Source organism: Falco punctatus (genome assembly GCF_963210335.1).
Source record: "Falco punctatus genome assembly, chromosome: 2".
NCBI lineage: Eukaryota > Metazoa > Chordata > Aves > Falconiformes > Falconidae > Falco > Falco punctatus.
Window position 1 is genome coordinate 934,724 of NC_137581.1, and position 21,012 is coordinate 955,735.

The 21,012-nt window shown below is 44.7% G+C and overlaps 2 protein-coding genes across 5 annotated transcripts in view; both read right to left on the reverse strand.

Annotated features, from left to right (window-relative positions):
- KLHL35 (kelch like family member 35) overlaps nucleotides 1-21,012 on the reverse strand; it is a 142,507-nt gene that overhangs the window by 55,668 nt on the left and 65,827 nt on the right. The window lies entirely within an intron of this gene.
- GDPD5 (glycerophosphodiester phosphodiesterase domain containing 5) overlaps nucleotides 1-21,012 on the reverse strand; it is a 173,019-nt gene that overhangs the window by 40,358 nt on the left and 111,649 nt on the right. For all 4 annotated transcript variants that reach the window (XM_080374918.1, XM_080374920.1, XM_080374921.1 and 1 more), the window contains 3 exons: nucleotides 6,345-6,448; nucleotides 1,402-1,495; nucleotides 668-727 (listed from right to left, as the gene is read on the reverse strand). In XM_080374918.1, the coding sequence (XP_080231044.1) occupies nucleotides 668-727; nucleotides 1,402-1,495; nucleotides 6,345-6,448 (258 nt within the window). The remainder of the gene's footprint in view (nucleotides 1-667; nucleotides 728-1,401; nucleotides 1,496-6,344; nucleotides 6,449-21,012) is intronic.

A 21,012-nucleotide genomic window follows, 5' to 3' on the forward strand; every position in this document is an offset into this window, starting at 1 on the left:
TAGCAGATTGCCAGTTACAGTTGAATCGTGCCAAGCAGTTTTCTTTGGCACTGTCTTCTCCGGCAGCTTGCTGCATATCCTTCCTCTCCCCTTCTCTGCTCTAAACGTCAGATCTGCATCTCCACTTATATTTCACTGCAATGTTTTCCAAACTGCTTTATGTATAAATCAGGACCTCCCTGGGTTCCAGCAAACCACTACCTGCACTTTGCACACTCCCAGTTTTAACACCTACATCTTCCTCCCAAGGCTTTTCCCATCAGTTCCTCCAAGCATGTGCAGAACAACTTCATATCTGCTCAGCCCCTCTTCCAGGGCTGGGTTCAGCATAGAAAGGAGCACCAGAGAGGTTCATAATGGAGTACCACGCTGAGCAGAGACTGAAGCCAGGTTTCTCTAATGGCCTGGTGTTTCTCAGTCTCCAGCACTAGACCCTCTGTCAGCAGGGACCCCAAAGCATTTCACCAAGGTCTTAGTCCCCATGCTTTGGCTGCCCCTGCTGTGCAATTTGCTCAGTCCTCTGAGCCGAGGACACATGCACCACATATCTACAATTTATGCTCCTCCCAAAACACCCATGAAAGTGAGTGCCACATATACCGCCTGTTTCTTAGACTCCCGTTTTATTGAGATCTTGCTCCCTTCCAAGATGAGAAGAGCTATTTACCTTGTGAAGCCAGTGCAGATTCATCTGCTGTCCCACAGCTATGTGACATAGTGCTAGTATCTGGGAGGAAGAAATCAAGTGTCAGACATAGGCACAGCACAACCTTTAAGTGTTTGAACACGCAGGAACATCATCGTCATCCAAAAAGATAACCAAACAGGCCAGGACAGAAAAAAAGGGCTGGCAGGAAGATGGTCCAGCAGACACCACCTATTTCAGTTGTACAAACAGATCTTCTCCAAAGCCAAGGATATGGAGGGAAAGACACTGACCTCAGAGGCAGGGAGCTGAGACTTTGGTCCATGGATACACAGCTTCTGGGACTGCAGGAAGCAGTGCCTACATGGGGCCAGGGACCAGCACGCTACGTGAATGGACATCACCTTGAAGGTCCCAGCACCCCAGGGTGGGGGGAAACAACTTGCACTTGTGACTGGCAGACACACCAAAGTGGAAACTGGACCATACTATGCGAAACAAGAGCTGTGTTCCTCCTCAGGCCAACTGCATCACTGGTATCAAAGTCTCCGTCTTTGCTCTTCATCATCTGAGGTCAAAGACCATGCAATTTTTCACTTTCTATTTATTTTAGGCAACTTAGGCACAGGGAAAGGAAAGAGAGAGAAATCACCTCCAGAAAAAAAATTGTTCAAGCCATAGGTGGACCGAGAAGTTCATGCCCTTTTAAAAACAAACACACAAACCTCTAGAAAATGGCATTTTATTCTACTCACCAATAACACTGTAATGTACGTAAAGCCAGCCGCAGTTGTTATAAGTATTGGAATGGACCAGTCACTCCAATATCCCATTCGGTTATATAAAAACCTGAAAGACAAGCGTGAAGTACAGATTACGAAGAGATTCAGCACTGTAACAACTTCACTGGGATTAGACAAAACTTTTTAGAAAATGGGTCTGTCTTTCTGTTCCCACTGTACAGACGAGACACAGGCAGCAAAAAGCACAAGTCACTCTGAAATAAAAACTCAAACGTTTGTGCTTTGATCCCCTATGGGAAATTAACTCTGCAGAGAGGAACCGGACAATTATGTCAAACAGCAACAATGTGACGCTGGAGAGAAAAAGACAAACAACCAACAAAACCATACAGGATCAGTGCTTGAGGTTTTTTAAAAAAATACACCCTAGAAACAAGATAAAAGTATCCCCACGTGTGGTGATGTTTGCCTAAATGATAGATCCAATCCTGTCCCATGTGCCTGTAGACTAATAAATACAATATAGAACTAATTAGTATTAAGGACAGGGGAGAAAAATTAATGTTGCTGTGGAGAGTTCAAGCCTGACCTGGATTAAAACTTTTTCCACTGGATTCTTAGAAAAAAACATCACTAAATTGACTTGGATTGGGGTTAACTTTCTCTCCATGTAAATCCCCTGGTACAGCAAGGACAAGAAGGTTTCAGGGTGGATGACGCAGCAGTACCGCTCACACACACCCAGCAGAAACACAAGCTTTGGAGCAGCGCCAGGCTGCTGTGTTCTCTCTCTCAACGCAAGGACCACACGAAGCCCACCCTGACCTGCCTATCTCAGGCCTGAGTCCTACTGAGGAGGAGCAACCAGGTTCAGGACACACCTGAGCAGAGATTCCAGAAGGCTGAGTTGAGACAGACCTCACGATATGAAGGGATTCCATAACACAGTAGACCTTGGGCTTCTCCAACAGCTGACAACGTGGGTCTCAGGTCAAATGGTCCCACTAGCCTTCCTCTGCCCTACCCACCAGCTCATTCAACGGACTGGCCAAGGCGAGCACCTGGGGTTTTTGTTGCTTTTTTTGTGGTTACAACAGACAGAAATGCTGCATGCAAGCAGGTCAAAGATTCAACCTCCCTCCCACCACTCAAATCCAGCATCATTCCCCAGCCACAAACTCTGGTCTGGCAACTGCCTCATCTATTCTGTGCAGGAATAGAACTCCCACAGAAGATCCGGAGAGCAAATCCTTGAGCTCAAACATACATGACCCATGCCCAGGTTCTGCTTTGGGATTCAAAGAGACATAACAAAAGGGATCCAGAGGGATTCAGACATGCTGTTAGTAGAGAAGAGGGAACAAAGAGAAGAGGGCTTCTCTGAAGTCCTTGCTCAATACCACCACCAAGAGCTTCCTTAGCTCATCTTCAATACAATTAATTTTTTGCTCTGATGTCCCTTCAAATGGCCCTCAGAGTCAGGTCTTCACCTGATGTGCAAATGGCTGTTTTAAAAAGCTGTTTCCATGGTAGTTATGAACCAGATAAGCCTTCTCCAGAACTAAGGAACAAAAAAATTTGCTACACAGACTTGCATTTATAGCCCTGCTCCAAGAGGGAACACAGCCAGGTTCACAAATTACAGCATCTCCCACATCCTTCATTAACTGATGTTGAGCTTTCTGTTGTAGCGCATAACCTCACACACCGGAGATCTGAAGTATAATGCCATTAAGTATAGACACCAAAAAGTGAAATGCCTGAAGCAGTAAACTAAAGAAAGCATTTACTTAAATTTAAAAGGCACAAAGCCCTTTCACTGACAAGGGCCTCATTGCATAGTCAGCCTCACTGAAAAAGGTTAAAAGCCTGCAGCAACACACGCCGAGCTATAATTCTGCCTTGTCTTTCTGAAGCCCACTGCAATCCCAGAGTAGTCCCCTAAGTCTTTACAAGTTTAAAGGCCAACCCCCCACCTTCAGGTAGGTAAACCCTACCACTGCCACAATCTAATCAAGTCAGTTTGTTTTTACATAGGTAGATGTATTCGCTGCTGGACCCCAAAACCACTGCCTGAACCTCAGGCAGCATTTGCTACGCTCATCTGTAGGTCCTGCTAGCTCTTAAGGCACTGCTGGCAGCTGCTCACCGCACTTAGCAATGCTCTGCACATCTGGGTTACGAAACAAAGAACACCTTAATGAATCCAGGTTTCAAGTACCATTTCAATCTAAAGGACACAGAAGAGAGGTATTGCAGCACACTGCAGTTTCAGCTAGAATAATGAAGCTTTACATTAGCATGCTAATAACTCCGCCGAGCAGGACCTGGGGAAATAGAAGATGTGAGGTTGAATGAGCCAACAGGGTGCCTCCCCCTGTGATTAAGTCCAACCACACACTGGGTGGCTTTAAGAGAAGTGTCACCAGCAGACCAAGGGAAGTTGCTATCCCTTCTGCTGAGCACTGGTGAGGGGGCACCAGCCCCGCAGTGCCCTCCCTGGTTTGGGCCTCCTGGTTCAAGGAGGATGTGGAAAGGGTCCAATGGAGAACTACCAAACCAAGACGATGAGGCACGCGGGGAACACAGTTTGCTAGGAAAGCCTGAGGAAGTTGGACTACTTCAGTCTTACAGAGAAGAGGCTGTAAGATGACCTGATTGCCAACTATGCTGTCTAACAGACAGTTACGAAAATGTTGAAATCAAACTTTTCAAGAGTGACAGACACTGTCACAGGGGAAATGGCCCTTGGAGGTTTGGGTTGGGAAATCTTCTCCTCACAGAGGGCGGTGCAGTGCTGGCACAAGTCCTACAGTTTCAAGACTTCAGTCAGCTTGATTTACTGCTGGCAATAGTCCTCCTTTAAGGGGCTGGTCTGACAGATGCCTCCAGTCTTCCTTCCCCTGCCATGGTGGGACAGGTTGAAGAACTTCAGTGTAGTTGCCTGCACATGGCACGAGAAAGGAAAGCTTACAAGGATGAGCTCTGGAGGGCAGGAACAAGCTCAGCAGTGCATCATACCAACATGACAGCAATTTTTTGTCCCAGTTCCTCCAGGGAGTCCCTGCCAATATCTTGGTGTGCTAAGTCCTGTGCAGAGATGGAATATGCCCCCCCTGAGTCCTCCTTCTAGTCCAACAGAGGTCATGGCTGGCAATTAAGTCAGTGGAGCAGAAAGGCAGGCACAGAAACAAGTAGCAAAGAACCTTTATCCACAAAAATGACCCAGAAGTAATAGCCACTGAGGAACATCAAAGATGGGGTTTCTAAGAGCCAGAACCCCACTACACCTTATCAGAACAGGCTCACAGCACGGTTGGGACCAAAATTATGCTTTCATCTCCATTACACCCTGTTTGGCTGAAACCTCTTCTGGTTTAATGGAGCCCACACATCTGTGCTGGGAGGGAAGAGGACCAGGATCAGCCTGAATGGACCCACTGGAAATTTTCTCTCTGTTTGGAATCGGCATGGCCATGATTAAAACCCTGCCCCATGTTATCATCCTTCCTCCCAGTCTTTCTGAAGCATTTCAGGCTGTTTTTCAGAAACCCTGCTGTTCTCCTCGACCTCTGGTGTCATAGCATAGAGCAGGGATCTAACTGGGGTTACAGCACATACAAAGCACTGACCCATTTTCAGTACTGAATGGCAATGCTTGAACAGATGTAGCCCTGCTATTTCGCATCCAAAGAGCCTCTTCCGCAGCTCTTGTGCGCGAGAAGGCTTGCTTTTCCAGGGCTGTCGATCCAGAATTGCTTATAGCACCCTGTGCACACTGGGTTGCATAGCAGAGGAAGGGGCTTTGGTCTGCAGGTAGCATGCATGAGCATTTTAAAACCCAAATACCTGTTGGATCCAGAGCAGACCTGCACATCTCCCCTCATTCCTGCAAAAATATTTGGGAATCCAAAACTTTTCAGCACTACAGCCACAATGCTCGTTCACAGCATTCCCAGGGCTTTGCTTCATCTCTGCATGATTTTATTTTTTTTTAAAGCCCATTCTCAACTTCAAGCTAAAACAGATTTTGTTTTGCACTGGAGGGATTAGGAGAGTTCGTGTTTTTTACTGAAGGTATAAAAAAAAAAAAGAGGAATTTCAAAATATCCTTTAAAAAAAGGCATTCTTCCCATGCTAGTATTATAAATAATCAAGAGCAATGGTGATGGTTTCAGTTCTCAAAGCACGGGTCTGAGAAAAGAGGAAAACACACTCCTGGGAGGAGACAGCTCACATCATTACATTAGTAAACACTCTCCCTCACGCAACTTCAGCATCTAAAGCAGGTGATTTATTTAAGGGACCAACTATCCACTGTATTTTAAAATCCAGTTTACATATTATCTTTGACAAAAAGATGATGTCAATGCAGTTTCGTTAGAAGAGAGCCCAAGGTACTGTCAAAATGTTCAAGATGCTGCTGAGGTAGTAAAAGAAAGAATCATTTCCAGCACTGGGTTTAGCTGGCAACACCCAAAACTCCCCAGCACATCCCACTGGAAAGCTTGTTGTCAGCTCCTTCCAACTTTGCAAAATTTTCCACACCCATGTCTGCTTCAGGCTGAATTCCTGTCATTTATATTTTCTGGAAAGTTGCAGTCAAATTGCTCAGCCACTTCTAAAATCAGCCAACCATAGAAACAAACAAACAAAAACCAACCGAAAAGCTTCTACATGATTCCAGCACCATCTTTGTTTTTGCATGCCATTCACGGGGGAGCACACCTACCCCACGCTCCGTTACAGCCACGCAATAGACACGTGAGGACATACAACATTTATTAGTGAAGACAGGCAGAAGCAGCCCTCCCTCACCCTCACTTCCCAGCTCACTTTCCCTTTACTGTCAGTAACAATTCCATCTGAAGGACCCAAACACATCCAGCCCAGAGGCACGTGATGGCAGCCAAACTTAAGGGTCTGCCCCTCTGCAATGGGGAAACTCTACTCACCAGTTGATTTCATTGTAGTCGTTGCGAACTTCCCACCAGAAGTAAAACCAGACCAAAGTCAGGAAGAAGGACGAGGTGAGGATGAGGAACCAGAGGCACTCCCACTGAGAATGGAAAAAGAAGCCAACATCAATACTATCCCATCTGAGGGCCAGTGCTGCCCCACATCTCACCTAGAAGTTGTTGAGAGTGGATGGAGTAACTAGACATTTCCAAGGGCAGATTTCAGATCCTTGTTTCCCTGGGGCAGGTGGGAGATGCAACCCTTATTCCCAGCTCTGGGCAGAGGGGTCGCTTACATAGACCCATCTTACGTAGGGCTGGGACAGCATTTCTCCAGCTCTCAAAGCATGTGGAACGAGGGAGCGATTCTGGATACAGAACTGCTGTTTTTGTTTGGTTGAAGGTTTGGTGGCTTGGGGTGGGTTTTTTTGTTTGTTTGAGGTTTCTCTGAGGCAATTTTTACTTTTCCATTCACATGCAAGAGAGGCAAATTGGCATCTTACTCTCCCATGGGTTCAGCTAAATAACTACAACACAGACATATAAACCCTTATTCCTTCCCCCAGGGCACTCAGATCCTGCAGAGCTAAACCACCCATCTGCAACATTTATTCCCACCACCACCACCACATATGCAAATATTTTTGCAAATAATATGACAAGAGGAGAGACTACACCAGCATCAGATGGAAGATTTGCACCAACATTCAGTTTTCATGAATGTTTCAAATAATACTACACATACATGCATCTCCCCCCCCCCCCCCAAATCCCTAATGAATGTTTCAAATAATACTACACACACATGCATTCCCCCCCCCCCCCCCCCCAAATCCCTAAAACATCTGTTCAGTGACCTGCTCCAATAGCATGAGTAAAATCCTAAACCACAAGGACATCCATAAAGAGAACAGTGTTGCAAGAAAACGGGACCATTTCCACGTGGTCCTTATTGGTTTTAATCTGCAGGCATTAAAACAGTCCACACATGTTTCCATTTCAAATAGCATCCAGTCTGGAACAAAACACTGAAATAAATTCTTTATGGAAAATATTCAAATGAACCCTCTCTTCCCAGAATGAGCAAGTAGGAAGGAAAATTGAAAAAGTGTATGAGCAACTCTACTACTATAAATTCCTTCTAGACCCTGAGCACAACATTAATCTCTCTTGAAAATGCCCTTTTCTCTAGTGAACTGTCTCATGGCTTTTCAATTATGCAAAACAATGCAACCAATACAAACACTTTTAGTGATACAAGAAACATTGCTATTCTTTGCCCTTCCTTTCCATCTTAAGAGCTGAAGCCATTTGCTTAACTGTGTATTGACTATTTTCCATCATGCATCACCCTGGATACCAGTCCTGTGGTACAGCTCATCCTTTTATGCTCCATCTTATAAAAAGTGCCAAAAGAAAGAGAAAGCAATAAAAAGGGTCAGAATTATTTAATTTTTGCTGCACCAGAATTTATGTTTTCTGCTAGAAGTTCCCAATTCTTGACTGGGGTTACGGTTAAAACATTTTTTTCAGCTCAGCTCGTTTGTTAGCCAACTTCTACCAAGCAGGTGTGTAAGTCCCATGAGGGGCTTGGTGTTCCAGATAAACGGGGCAAAAAGGACCAGGAGGTGGTAAAAGGGACTTCTACAGTGCCATCACCAAGTACATTCAAAACCACACGGCCAAACTGCTCTGCCATGAGTTTGGAGGCTACAATCTCTTCACCTCACGCCCAGAACTGCATCTATATGCAGAGCTGAGCTGCTGGAGGGAAAGCACTAAGGCTGGAATGGGGTTTTTCCCACAAAACACCCTGCCTTTGGTAGCAGGATGCCAGTCACAGCATCTACATCAGCCAACGCTGGTCTTCTCCAGAACTAAATGCAGCAGCAAGGCTACAACACCTCTCCACGATGAACCTCCCTGACACCAACCGCCACTGCACCGCTAAACCAACCCTTTCCAACCAAGAAGTCTCAGATCACACGGAACATCTGGATTACACAAAACACCCAAACCAAAACCCACTCACGCGTTCACTCCATCCCACCAAAATTCCCTAGGAGGAAGCGAGTGCTAACCCTTTCAGCAGACTATGACAGTATTCATGCACTAGACACTGATTTGATAAACAAGCGAAGAAAAACTTTTCAGAACATTATTTGGGCTTTTTTTCCTGTGTGTATGTGTGTCCCCATTTACATGCAAGTAGCATAGCTTGTGTCAAGCTCTCCAAAAGCTATATTTGGTCTGTCCTTGACGGTGCACTTGCCAGGAATATTTGCCTGGCTGATTTTGTGAAAACCCAGCTAAATTCCTTAAGGCTCGACATAATTCAGTGAGTTCAAACACAAGTCTGGGTGGGCTTTCAGAAGGACAGGGAACATCTTCCCAGCACCACTGAAGCTATTCAGCACAAACTGAACCAAAACCTGAGCCTACACGAATCTGACCTACATGCACAATATACTGGATTTAGCCCAGGTTCTGTACAACCTCCCTCCAACAGCCCCTCATCAGAAGAGCCTTACAGGCCCCTACTTTGCAAGCTCCCATATGCTTCAAAGCAAGGTGAAATCTGCAGCGTGCAACAGCTTCAAGCCTCTACTGCCAAAAATAAACACTTAAAATCAGTCATCCTGATCACTCAACCACAGCCACAAGTAGGTGGGGAAAACAGTGCCACTTCACCTACAGGAACTCTGGCAGAACCACCAGAAAGTTTCAAGATGCTTGAAAAAACATCCATATTTTTGGCTCCATGAGATTTTAGAAGAACGTCAGCACTAACAATTTTGGCATTTCTTCTAGAAAAAAACCCCTTCCCCGCCTTTCAGCTTCTCCCTCTTCACACTGAGATAAGAGGACGTGCTCACTAGTTACCAGCTACTTGCACTAAGCTTAAACACGCTCAGCTCACACATTACTTAGTATCGCCCTGCAGATGAACCCCACCAAGCACTACCAACAGACGCTTGGTCCACAAGACCCAATTAGAGCTAGTCCCAAGTGACTATGCCGCCACCACCTCCCAAATGCTTGGGCCACGGATATCAGAATCTTGGCACCAACTACCTCCTTCCACAAACATCTCCGGGGCCACCCTACTCGCTAATGCCGATGTAGCCACGTCTTACAGAATGGCACAAAGTAGTATTAACCTCATTATATTAACATCTAACTTTAAAGGAAAGCAATAAACGAAAAGCCACCCTTTTCCTCCAGCTAAATGGCCAGAGAGGACATGTACCATGTGCTTGGTTAACCTCAAAAGCCAACCAGCATGCAGACAAAGTCTTTGCGGAGCACATCCACTGAGATGGCCACAGCCCAAAGAAGGATGGAGAAAGTATCAATTAAAATAAGATAAGTAACTTTGAAGTAAGACTATTTAAAAGGATTAGGCATGGGTTGAAGATTTTTCATTGCAGAAGCACTTTCAAAACCAGGCATCTTAAACATACCACTGTGCTTGTGATCTCAGATCTATTTTGGAGCCACCTGTAGCAATGGGAATAAGATCTCGTACTCCAAGAGTATCGACAGACAGAATCAGAAGAGCCACAAAAGGGAAAAAAAGTTAAGACATGTTACCAAGTTGCAGTTTGCCAGCAATTTTTTAAAATTATAAAATTCTTTAAAAATCCCAAACAAACACATCAGCATCTCATCCACATTCTCCACCAGTTTTGTGCATCCCCAATCTCCACCCTGTGTCAGGTGGGAGCACAACCAGCTCCAAAGTAAGGGATGGGGTGGGGTAGAAAAAAAGTTAAAGGAATTTGCCACAGAAAAAGCCAGTTTGTGATTCAACTGTGAAGCTGGTTCACGCATTTTACCTGCTCTTGTGCTGCAAGTTTTAATCTTACTTGTTTGAAACAGCCCTGAAATTTCTATCACAGAGCATGGAAGAGATGTCTCCAACTTGGAGATTAGTTTTGGTTAGCTGAAGTCTGCACCAACCTCTATTGCTGCAACTACCCAACCCAGACGAATGTCGCAGCATTATTTACCACCTGGCAGGAAAACAGAGGCTCAGGAAGATTATTTTATTTCCTGTAAGATCTGTAGGAGATACTGTGAAGTTCATCTACATACACACTTCCACCTAACCCTCCTACAAGGATTATTTCAATTTAGTTAAACTTGCTGTATTAGAAGCGATGATATTTCTCTCTCATTTCTATATTCCAGCTGATCACACATATGCTGGAAGAAATCTCTGTGTGTGATACCATTTATAAACCAAAAAAATCCGTGCTTTTTCAAAAGTTTCTTTAGTGGAGTTTCCTTGGCTGTCACTAGAAAGTGATCCTCTGCCAAAACTAGCCACGTGCACAGCTAATGCACATTTCTCTGCCACAGCTACTCCCTGCTGAATTATAGTGTGAATACAATGCAATGCTGTGCCATTCTAGAGAAGTCAGAACCATGTCCATTTGATAATTGACTTGACATACCTTTATCAGGCCTTTAGACCACCAAATTGCCCATTATCTTCCCAAAAAGCAGATCAGCACAACATCAGGGTCTAAACAGAGTGTGAGTTGGACTTGGAACAGAGAAGGAACGTTGAAGATCTTAGAATTAAGATTGCCCAGGGTGAGACTCTGTTGATCAGAAGCGGCTATCACAGCATTTACACATGCCCCTCTTCCTGAGGTTTAAATATTTTGATAATTAAGCTGAGTCTATCAGGAAATGTGTCCCAAGCCCTGTCTGGGGCATGCAGGCAAAACAGAGAGGTACAACATGCGGTATCACATTAAATTGCTTATTTATTACCAGGTATATTCCCAAAGGTCATCAAAATGCTGTGGAATGAGCTAAGCTGCCCCTCTTGCTCTTTTCTTTGTGCCCAGCTGGAGGAGAAGGCTGCATTTTCAGAAGGGAGAGCAAGTACAGTTGGCTCAAGGTCTGCTCCATTAAAGCCAAGGCTAGAGCTAGATGAGCTGCTAACAGCCTATGGATGAAGCAAAGCATAAACATTTGCCTTCACTGAAATTGTTGGAGTCACCCCAGCTGACACTAGTCCTGAAATGCCCTCCTCCACCTACAGTTGCTGCTGGAGATCTCTGTCATCCCAAGCGAGCAGCAGGACTTGCAGTCTTGAGATGCGCCTCCTGGCTTGGGATGAAAATGCAGGAGGATTTTTAAAATGCTCCTGTCTAAAACAAACCCACCACCTCCAGCATCTTCTCTGGCACCCACAAGCAACACAGTTTCAAAATGAACTGGGGGGGGGGGGAGCACATGTGAGTGTGAAAATAAGAGAGAAGCCTGCTTTGAAGTGTGAACGGGTAGGAGGAAATGCCAGTGCTGGATGATTAGGGCTCCATTCCTACATGGATTAGCTCATAGCCAACAACAGTCCAGCAATCAATCAATGTGGGCAAAGTTGGGCCCCTTCCAACTTGTGCATCCCTAGAAGCTTTCCGGTGAAGGAAGTCAAATGCCGTTGCTATTACGCTGCTGCAAGCTTGCCCCAGTTTATACCAGTACAGCTAACTATGGCAGCTCACAGATGGAAACTTTTTTTTTTTTACAGTCCCCCTTTTGATTCACATCCAGCCATGAGGATTGCACCGACACTCACATCAAACCTTCTGTAGCAGTACGTTCCCAAAGCTCTCCCAGAGCAGCTGAAACCACAGTGAGCAAGATTTCACCTAATGGGCCTCTGAAAGACCCTTATATATAGGGGTGAGTTTGTGGTTGCATGGAAGTGAGGAGATGCACAACAAAGCAGATGTCTTTTCCTGATTAAAAGATATTTTCTTTAAAAGGCTAAAAGGCAGAAAATGTTAACAACTTGACACTAAGTGACCGTTGAAATCAGTCAGAGGAAACAAACTTCTTCCACAAAACAGTAGGTTAAGTCAGACAAGTGCAGCAAGTGGGTTACTATCATTTTCTTTTCCAATGCCCCATGAAAACCCTGCACAGAGAGCATAAGGAGGCTTAAAAGAAGGCAAGAACAAACCTGCACTCACAATTCGAGTGAGTCGGCTCTACAGGTGCATTGGTCTTTTAAGAGCATTCAATAAAACAGAATACAGTTTTTTTTGAAAGAGGGGCTCAAACAGCAAAACGCAAAAGAGAGGGAGAAACAGCTGTTGATTTCCTTCAGACTTAAAGCCCCCTTAGCCTGGAGGGCCTCAAATCAATATAGATCACTAACAGTTAGAAAAAGAAGCAAAAAGTTTTAAACCACAGACCAAAGAGGGGAAGAAAAAGAAAAAAAAAAAAGAGGGGGAAAAAAAAAAAAAAAAAAAAAAAGAGCCCTTCATCACAGACCACTTTGTAAAAACTCAGCCTTTATTTGAAGAGCAAAGACAGGAAAGACAGGTAGCATTTGCTACCACCCAGAAAGGCAGCATGACGGCAGGGAGGCTGAAGGGCAGCAAAAGGATTAGACGAGCCCACTAAAATCAATAGAAAAACTCCAACTCACTTCCTTGCACTCTGGCTTTGAACCAAAAATCTTCTATTGCTAGATTCATTATTTCAGGAAAACTGATAAACTGAGTTCTCTTTCAATTCTGCATTCTTCTTGGCTGTTAATTTGTATTTCACACTGCACCAGGAAATCACTCGTCATTAAATGTTATTGGTAGAGCAGACTCCCTCCTTGCCTGATTGCTGCTTCAAGCAGAACCAAGGTTTATTCTGCCAAACTATTCAAAGATCCCCTTCCTGCTTTTAAATATGTATTTTTTCAACCTTCCTCTTAAAATAGTTGGCTTTCCAAATCCAAATGGTCCCATGTTTAGAAAAGTCAGCACAAACCAGAGCCATAAACACATCTGACTCACTTCTCCACATTAACACCGGGTTATAATACACATTGTGCAGCATAATCCAACCTAACAAGTTAGTTAAAATTATTTTTCCATTTCATCTGCTGATAGAATCTATGTTCTGGTCAGAGGTTTCTGTGGTCAGAGACATTAAGCCTGTTTCTAATAAATATAACCTGCTACTGAAAAAATGGTGGAAGGAAGCTGCTCTGCAGGGGGAAAAAAAAATAGAAAGTGTATTTCTCTATAGCTGCCTTGGACAAGAATTATTATCTACGCGTAAATAAGGCTATAGTGGTCTCCACGTACAGTCATCCAAAGCTTTGCTCCAAACAAAAGTTTCAATTAAATGATCTACATTTCACTCTGAAAGAAGCTGGCCCTTTTTTTGGCTATATAAAGAGCCTCTGAAGCTATCTTCTCACTTTCAACTAGCGTTAATATCTTCCCACCAGCCCACGGGTCTCTTTCCACCAACATTAATAGCAGAATGCTCCACCTCCATTCCCCATGACCGAAGAGGATTTTCACAATAACTTTGTGTACAAGGGGCGCTGAACAGTCCCAGCTTCCACTCCGCTCTCTCCAGCACCTCTGCCAGAACCACCATTGGAGCATGACCACAGCATGCCATGTGAGGTGGTAGATGTGCCTGCTGGAGAAGCTCTCCTAGCATAGCTGGCACTCCCCAGCTGGAACTGAAGGAGCAATTGGAGACAGGCTGGCTTCTGGAACTGCCAGTCATCCGACACGAAGAGGGCTCTTGTTCAAGTCAAAGCGCCTCTGGGAATTCATGGGTTTCAGTCTTCATGATGGACACTACCCATTCTCTGCCTCCTGATTACAGCAAACCTCCTGTTCATTCATTAAAAAATAAATAAGTAAATAAAAATCAAACTAGAGAAGAAGCTTTTTGCAATGTCTTCCCCCACCACCACCACCTTTTTTTTTTTTTTTTTTTTTAATCAAAATAAATTCCAGTTGTGAAAAACAGAAGTCCTTTATAGGAAATATATTTTAAAGCAATTTCTTGCTGAAGGGCATCTCAGCTTGATGCTGCAATTTCTGGTCAGAGGAAACCAAAGAGACTGAGCCCTCCCAACACCTGGCAGCACATCGGTCAGGACATACACAAGCAGATGGAGAACAACAAGCACATGGATCTGACCACACATACACACAGAAAAAACCCAAACAAAGCTCAAACGTGGGCATCTCTCACCAGTTCTACCCATCCAGCCATGCTACTGGAACAACTGCAGATGCAAACTAGGCTATACAGAAAAGTCAAAGAGGAAAACTCAGAAATCTGGAGGGGTGATGTGACGTGGGGCAATGTGATGTGCTGAAGATATGGGCAAGTGGCAGGGACAGACCTCAGCTTCTTGAACGTCAGCTTGCTACCATAACCCTGGTCACCGATCTCATTTGCTGTTTATTTGCACACAACTCAGCCTTGGGATCATGCTCTGTTGGCTTCTGTCTTCTCCCCATCACAGGTCACATCCACAGTTGGAGGAAACCACCCTATATTAGTTGAGCCCTGCCAGCACTAGCATCTCTAGACAGCAGCTATTTTAGACTGCTCTGTTAATACACCCCGGTCAATACACCCCGGTCAGATCTGCTTAAAAGTCTAAGGGTATCACCCAGGAGCAAGCCAGGTTTACTCAACTTTTCTAGAAATACATCAAAACCAGTAAAGCAAGCGGTAACATCAAACAGTACCTCCACAGCTCCACATAGATCAGATGTACAGATGCTCACGGGCTTCCCTTGGGCTATGGTGAGATCTCCCTGAACCCCTCCTCTGTTCATGGCCCCAACACTCCTTCTCCCATCACTCCTTTTAAATTCAACCCTCCACCACAGAAGAAAGCACCTAGCAGTTTAAACGCAGCACTTTCAGACGAGCTAAGCTACATTAACCAGAGCAGTTAAGCAAGCTATGGATGAATCTCACCTCCATCTCCCCACCATAAGATATTTATCATTTTCCCACAAAACACTGGTAAATCTCCGTACTGAAGGCTTTACATTCAGACAACATTCATGGACACATCCAATACAACCAGGCCCTCAAACTCACAAACACAGCAAGACAAAAAAAGGTATTTTATGTCCCTGCAGTGCACACCAGCCCCGTGTCCCCGAACACCCACCAGCCCAGGCACATGCCTTTAGCAATGAATGGATTTTGTTGAAGGCTCAAGGCCATACAGTCTTAAATAACTGCTCTCTACCTCAAGAGCAAATACTAGAGCTGAACTCCAATCATAGCACCACCATTACTTAAGTGTGTTTTCAGGTCGTTTAAATTAACTCCCGGATACAATGAAGAGCTCACTAATGAGTCTTCACTACACTATTTTCTGACGTTTTCAAGAATGAATTTCCTGCAAGCATTTATCAGTATTAGCTTAGAGCATAAAGAAGGCAAGCTAACGTTTATCTAGTAAATACAGAAGAAAAATTGATGGCATGATCCTTCATTTCCAGATTACCCAATTGGACCTCATGCGAACAAACAAAAGAGAATCTTCAAGCAAGTTATTAAATCATCTCTGAAGATGAAAAATGACTACATCTCCCAGCTGCACCCATTAGAACCAGGAAGTGCAGATGAAGAACAAATATCAGCTGCAGCGTTTTGTCAATGTGCACAATACTTAGTTCCTACAGTGAAGTTACAAAATTTCATAACCCACAGTATGTGAATGCACAGTCCTTAAACCAGTGACTGGTATACCATAAATGTGAACCGTTTTCCATCCCATTTGATTTTGACCTCATTAGCTCTGATAGCAGTGTCACAGGTCAAATGCAGAGCCCAATAAACACTAAAGATAAAAGTGAGGCAAGCAAGCTGCCTCTGGCAGACACTGCTCTAAACTCCCACCCAAAGGAAGGCCAGCTCAGGTCAGGTTGCTCAGGGTAATGTCCCAGCAAGGTTTGAATGTCTCCAAGGATGGAAATTCCCACTCTCCTCTGGGTCCTTCTCTAGGGTTTGACCACCTTCATGGGGAAAAACTTTCCTACTGTCTAACTGGAATTTCCTTTGCTGCAGTCCATTGCCCCTTGCCAAGATTCATCATCCTCTGTACAGCCACTCCTTAGATAGCTGTAGGGAGCCGTAAGATCCCCCCTTCCCTTCCCCTGCTGCACAACCCCAGTTCTCAGCCTCTCCTTGTATTTCCCAAGCTCCAACCAGTTTGGTGGCCCCATTGGGCTTGCTTTTGTCTGTTATTGCCTGCCTTGGTTTTAGAGAGGCTAAACCCAAGCCGGGCTAAGTGCTCAGATGCGGTCTCTGTAGTAGAGAATAAAACCCCCACCCTTCAAGCTGCTGGCTGCACTGTCACTATTGCAGTCCAGGATGCAATCAGCCTTCACTGCTAAATGTACATCCAATAGCTGAATCTTGTATTGCAGAGGGGTATAAAGAGGCAAAGTACCTTGTGCTCCAAGGATTTGAAGCATTTAAGCAAGCAAATCAATACACTTGACTAGCAGATATTGACATATCAGACCTTATGTACATCGGGAACAGAATCAAGACGCCTGGGCTTCAATTCCATCACCTTAAAGGGGCTGAAGAGGGATCAGGCTTTCACCCCTCTGTTGGATTTATGACTTGTGAACTCAGAGAGCAGGCAGCAGTCTGCAGGACTCCACAGTGCAGTCAGCTCTCACAGTACTTTGTAACCTGTCCAAAGGCTTCATTATCTCTCCATCTTAACCAAGGCACAAACATCTGGTGCAAAACTCCACTTGAGCACATTCTCCAGCTCTTGCTTTTTAGTCTTCATCCTCAGCTTTCTCTTTTGTCCCATCTTTGCTTAGTACTTAAAATCTCATAAGGTATAGGACTTTCTCCATTTGCCACAGCCCTCTCCAGGCAGGAGATGGACTGATTGGAAGGGTGCATCGTCTCTCACGACTGATTGGAAGGGTGCATCGTCTCTCACGACTGATTGGAAGGGTGCATCGTCTCTCACGACTGATTGGAAGGGTGCATCGTCTCTCACGACTGATTGGAAGGGTGCATCGTCTCTCACGACTGATTGGAAGGGTGCATCGTCTCTCACGACTGATTGGAAGGGTGCATCGTCTCTCACGACTGATTGGAAGGGTGCATCGTCTCTCACCACAACCCATTTGAGCCAGTCTTGGCCACTTCATAAACACTGCAAAGGTTCTGGCTGATTCACTACTCCTAGGTAACATGCTGTGGTCTTGCATAAGAGGCATGTGCCAATGAATAAATAAATGGGAAGAACAAGTAAGAAATTGGGTCTAATGCCCTGTGGTGGGTCTGAAGTAAGAGGAGGAAAAAAATATTTCTGCCATTCCGGCTGTGGAGGCTTCAATAGTTAACCAGATGCTTCCTCAAGTAAGTCATTGCACATCTCAGACATATCTTACTTGATTACTGTAAAGACTAGGCTAACAGCTCTCTGCACACCTTGTTAGAGAAGGCCATGAATGAGATTTCTGAGCTGTGACACGCTCCATTTACAATTCAATTTAGCAGGTCAAAGAAAGTGGCAGAGAACATATTATTGAAATATGCGTTCCTGCTGGGGCTGCCCTAATTGAACTGTAGATCAACAGATGCAACAAAAAGAGAGCCAAATCTCTAAAAATAACATTATTACACTTTGTTAAATACTTGGGCTCCCAGCCTCCAAAAACACAACCAGAAAGAGTAGTCAGGCAGGACTGCTAATTTCCCCCAGGCTTCAGGGCTTGCAGCCTTGCAAAGCTGAGGAGCAGTCGGGCAGTTCTGCTTGCCCAGGTAGCAAACAACGGGATAAAGGTATCTGGACTATGGGATAACCCATACTTGCCTGCCGCTCCTTCCCCCCACACTCTGCCACTACAGAGGACCAGCTTCCCTCTAGGTGTACTTCACTGAACAGAGGCAACGTCTAGCTGTATCCCAGCAGCTGTACTCATCACAAATTATGCCAGCAACTCTCCATGGCACTGTGATGGGAATTCCTACACCGTTTCAGAGATTCTGCACAGCTGGAGCCAGGGCTTTTTCTGGCTATTAGTGGCCCCAGGGGACTTGCTGCAGCAGAGACCAGCTCTGCCTCCTGCAGTTACATCCTCCCTCTTTCATTCAGCATAGAGGTAAACAAAAATCCCTTAGGGAGCCTCTGATTCATGAGAAAACAGGACAGAGCAATAGGGGTTCCCCAATCTACCCCCGGCAGAATGATTTACTTCCCCAGCTCCTGATAATGTGTTTTTAATCTACTGGACCTTTCCCAAACAACATAACCAGCGATACCCAGTGCTTCTGGCCATATTAATGGGAAGAATGCAAGTATTACAAACCTATTACTGATGCTAATGATGAACTATTCCCTTTCTCTTTACCAAAGACTTTGCATATTTGGAGGCTGAGGCTAGGCAGCTATCTTTTCTAGTCTAAATAGGTCCAGCTCTTTCAGTCTCTACTGATGAGGCTCATCCAGGGAGAAAAAAAGATAAATAATACAGCCCATTGCTCTTGCACAGACTGACTGGATGAGGTCCAAACCTTGCCTGAAGTGGAGCACCTTGCTGGGCACAGCATCCCTGCTAAGCTCTCATCACCATCAAGCAGCAGGAGGACTGCATCCTTGATGCCTCCTGAGGATGTTATTTCTGCTAACACATCCCAGTCTCATGACAGTCATTTTCACAGGCACATGATGTTGTTGACTTGCATTCAGCTTATGGTTCACTTTAATTAAAGCACCAACAGACCAGGGCAATAGGTTTCAAGATTAAAAATACTTTTAATAAAAAAGAACTATGTAAGTCAACTAAGAATAGAGCCAATGAAGGCTATTAAATGTAATGGCCTCTGACACCTCTTACTCAAGAAATCTCAGAAAAACTGGTTACCAGAAAGAGGATCATTCTGTTCACATCCTGGGAGTTCTGGAAGGTCTTTCTGTACCTATCTGCTTCTGACCCCAGCTGGCAGCAAGACATTTGGCTCTATGGCTCCTATACCAGGCCTAGAAAAGGCTGTAGCCATTAAGAACCCCAGATATCTTCAGCAAACCTGTGGCCCAACTACCCTGCATCTCAACAGATCACTCAATGGCAAAGGAAATAGCTCCACATTTGCCTTTGTTGATCCTATTTCTGTCCTGGCCCCAGACTGCTTTTGCTGTTTGCCCAGCTCAGTCTAATCGCAGGCTCTGACGTGCCTCCAGCTCTTGCCTGTTTGGCGTTTATGAGCTTAATAAGCATGGCTTTCATTAGGAAGAATGGTGGGTAGGATAAATACTGAATATTTATCCCTATTTAAAGGCAATTACTGTATTTCACAAGTGTTTACGTGAATTCTATTGTAAAATGTTCTCTTTCAGAGCAGATAGTCCTATCCCAAATAGTCTGATACAGATGTGAGATGGATTCAAGGGCAAAGGATTGCAATGGGAGAAGAAACAGCCAGTAAGCTTATTCCTTGGACAATTGCTTTCCCTTGCATCTTAGTCTTAGCAGCAAACGTCTGCAAACCAAACTCCAAAAATGTTGCTTTGTCATGAAGCTTGGCACAAAAAAATAACCCCAAGGATTTCTTAGCTGGTTGAAAGGGTGAGAGCATCATCATCCAGTGCTGGAAGACAAAAACCTGATGGCAAAAGAGGCAACGCATGCCATTCTTGATATCAGTATGAGGTCTTTCACCTTCCCTCAAAAGGAAAGACAAACAGCCTTCAACTTGAAAGGAGAAGGAGTCAAAGGAGAGATTCACAGACAGCAGGATCAAGTGTTCACAAAATGACCAAGCAGCTCACCCAGCAGGGGCAATCATAAAGGACTCCTGTATTACACCCTAGATTTGGGTGTAGGAAATTCTCGGTTTGGGTCTAGGAAGATCTTGCTTAGCTCTGTGTTTTACATGAACAACGGATACCAACATGTTGTACCCTCCACACAAGGTGACAGGCTATTCATGTGGAATCTGACACCCCCAAAACCAGCCTTGTCTAACTGGTCATTTTGGTCCACCTTCAGAGAGTGCCATACCCACACCAGCAGATGCAGAAGGAGAAAGCAAAACCAGGAACATCAACAAAAACGATGCCAGAAGGCAAACCACAACATTACCCCACATGGAAATCTACATAGGCTCACTCTTCTCTCTCCATCAGTGTCACAAGTGACAGGCAATGACAGCTCAAAAAGGTATTTGCAAGGGCTGACTACCCAGCTATTCTGCCTGATGGGTCAGCTGGGCTCCAGCTGAGGACAGCAGCAAGAAAATATGAAGCAGTAGATACCTACATGCTTGTTTTATTCAGAAATCACTGTCTGGAGAGCACAAAAATGATGTTTACATGCCTAATGAAAGCTACAACAGAGAAGCTGAAGATCCGACTTACACAAGGTCCCCTTTCCACTTGCAGGAACTCTGACAAATCACACAACCCTGTTGTTGCAGCCAGGCATTTTCCGTGATGTTTACAATTCTGGCATGGCAAAGTCAAATTATATAAGAACAACTCTTCCCTGCTTGTCTAGAGGGGAGCCATGAGATTCCCCTGAAGCTATTCCCTTTCAGTACCCATCACCACGACTAAAACACAAACACCCAACTTGCAGATAAGAGAAGTCATTTCCGTCGTGTTTTAAGCAGGAGCAAGAGCCCGACTGCTCTACGCATGTGTTGAAAAAGGCATTGCAAGTGCTTTGTCTCCTGGTGCTTTCCAGTGGCAGGCTGGCCCACGCACTGTTCTTCAAATCCTAAAATAATGGTATTGCCCAATTAAATATACTTTTCTTCTCTTTATTTACTGTATTATATTCTGCAGCAAAACCAAAGACACACAACAAGCAGAGAATATCGCAAGTGAGAA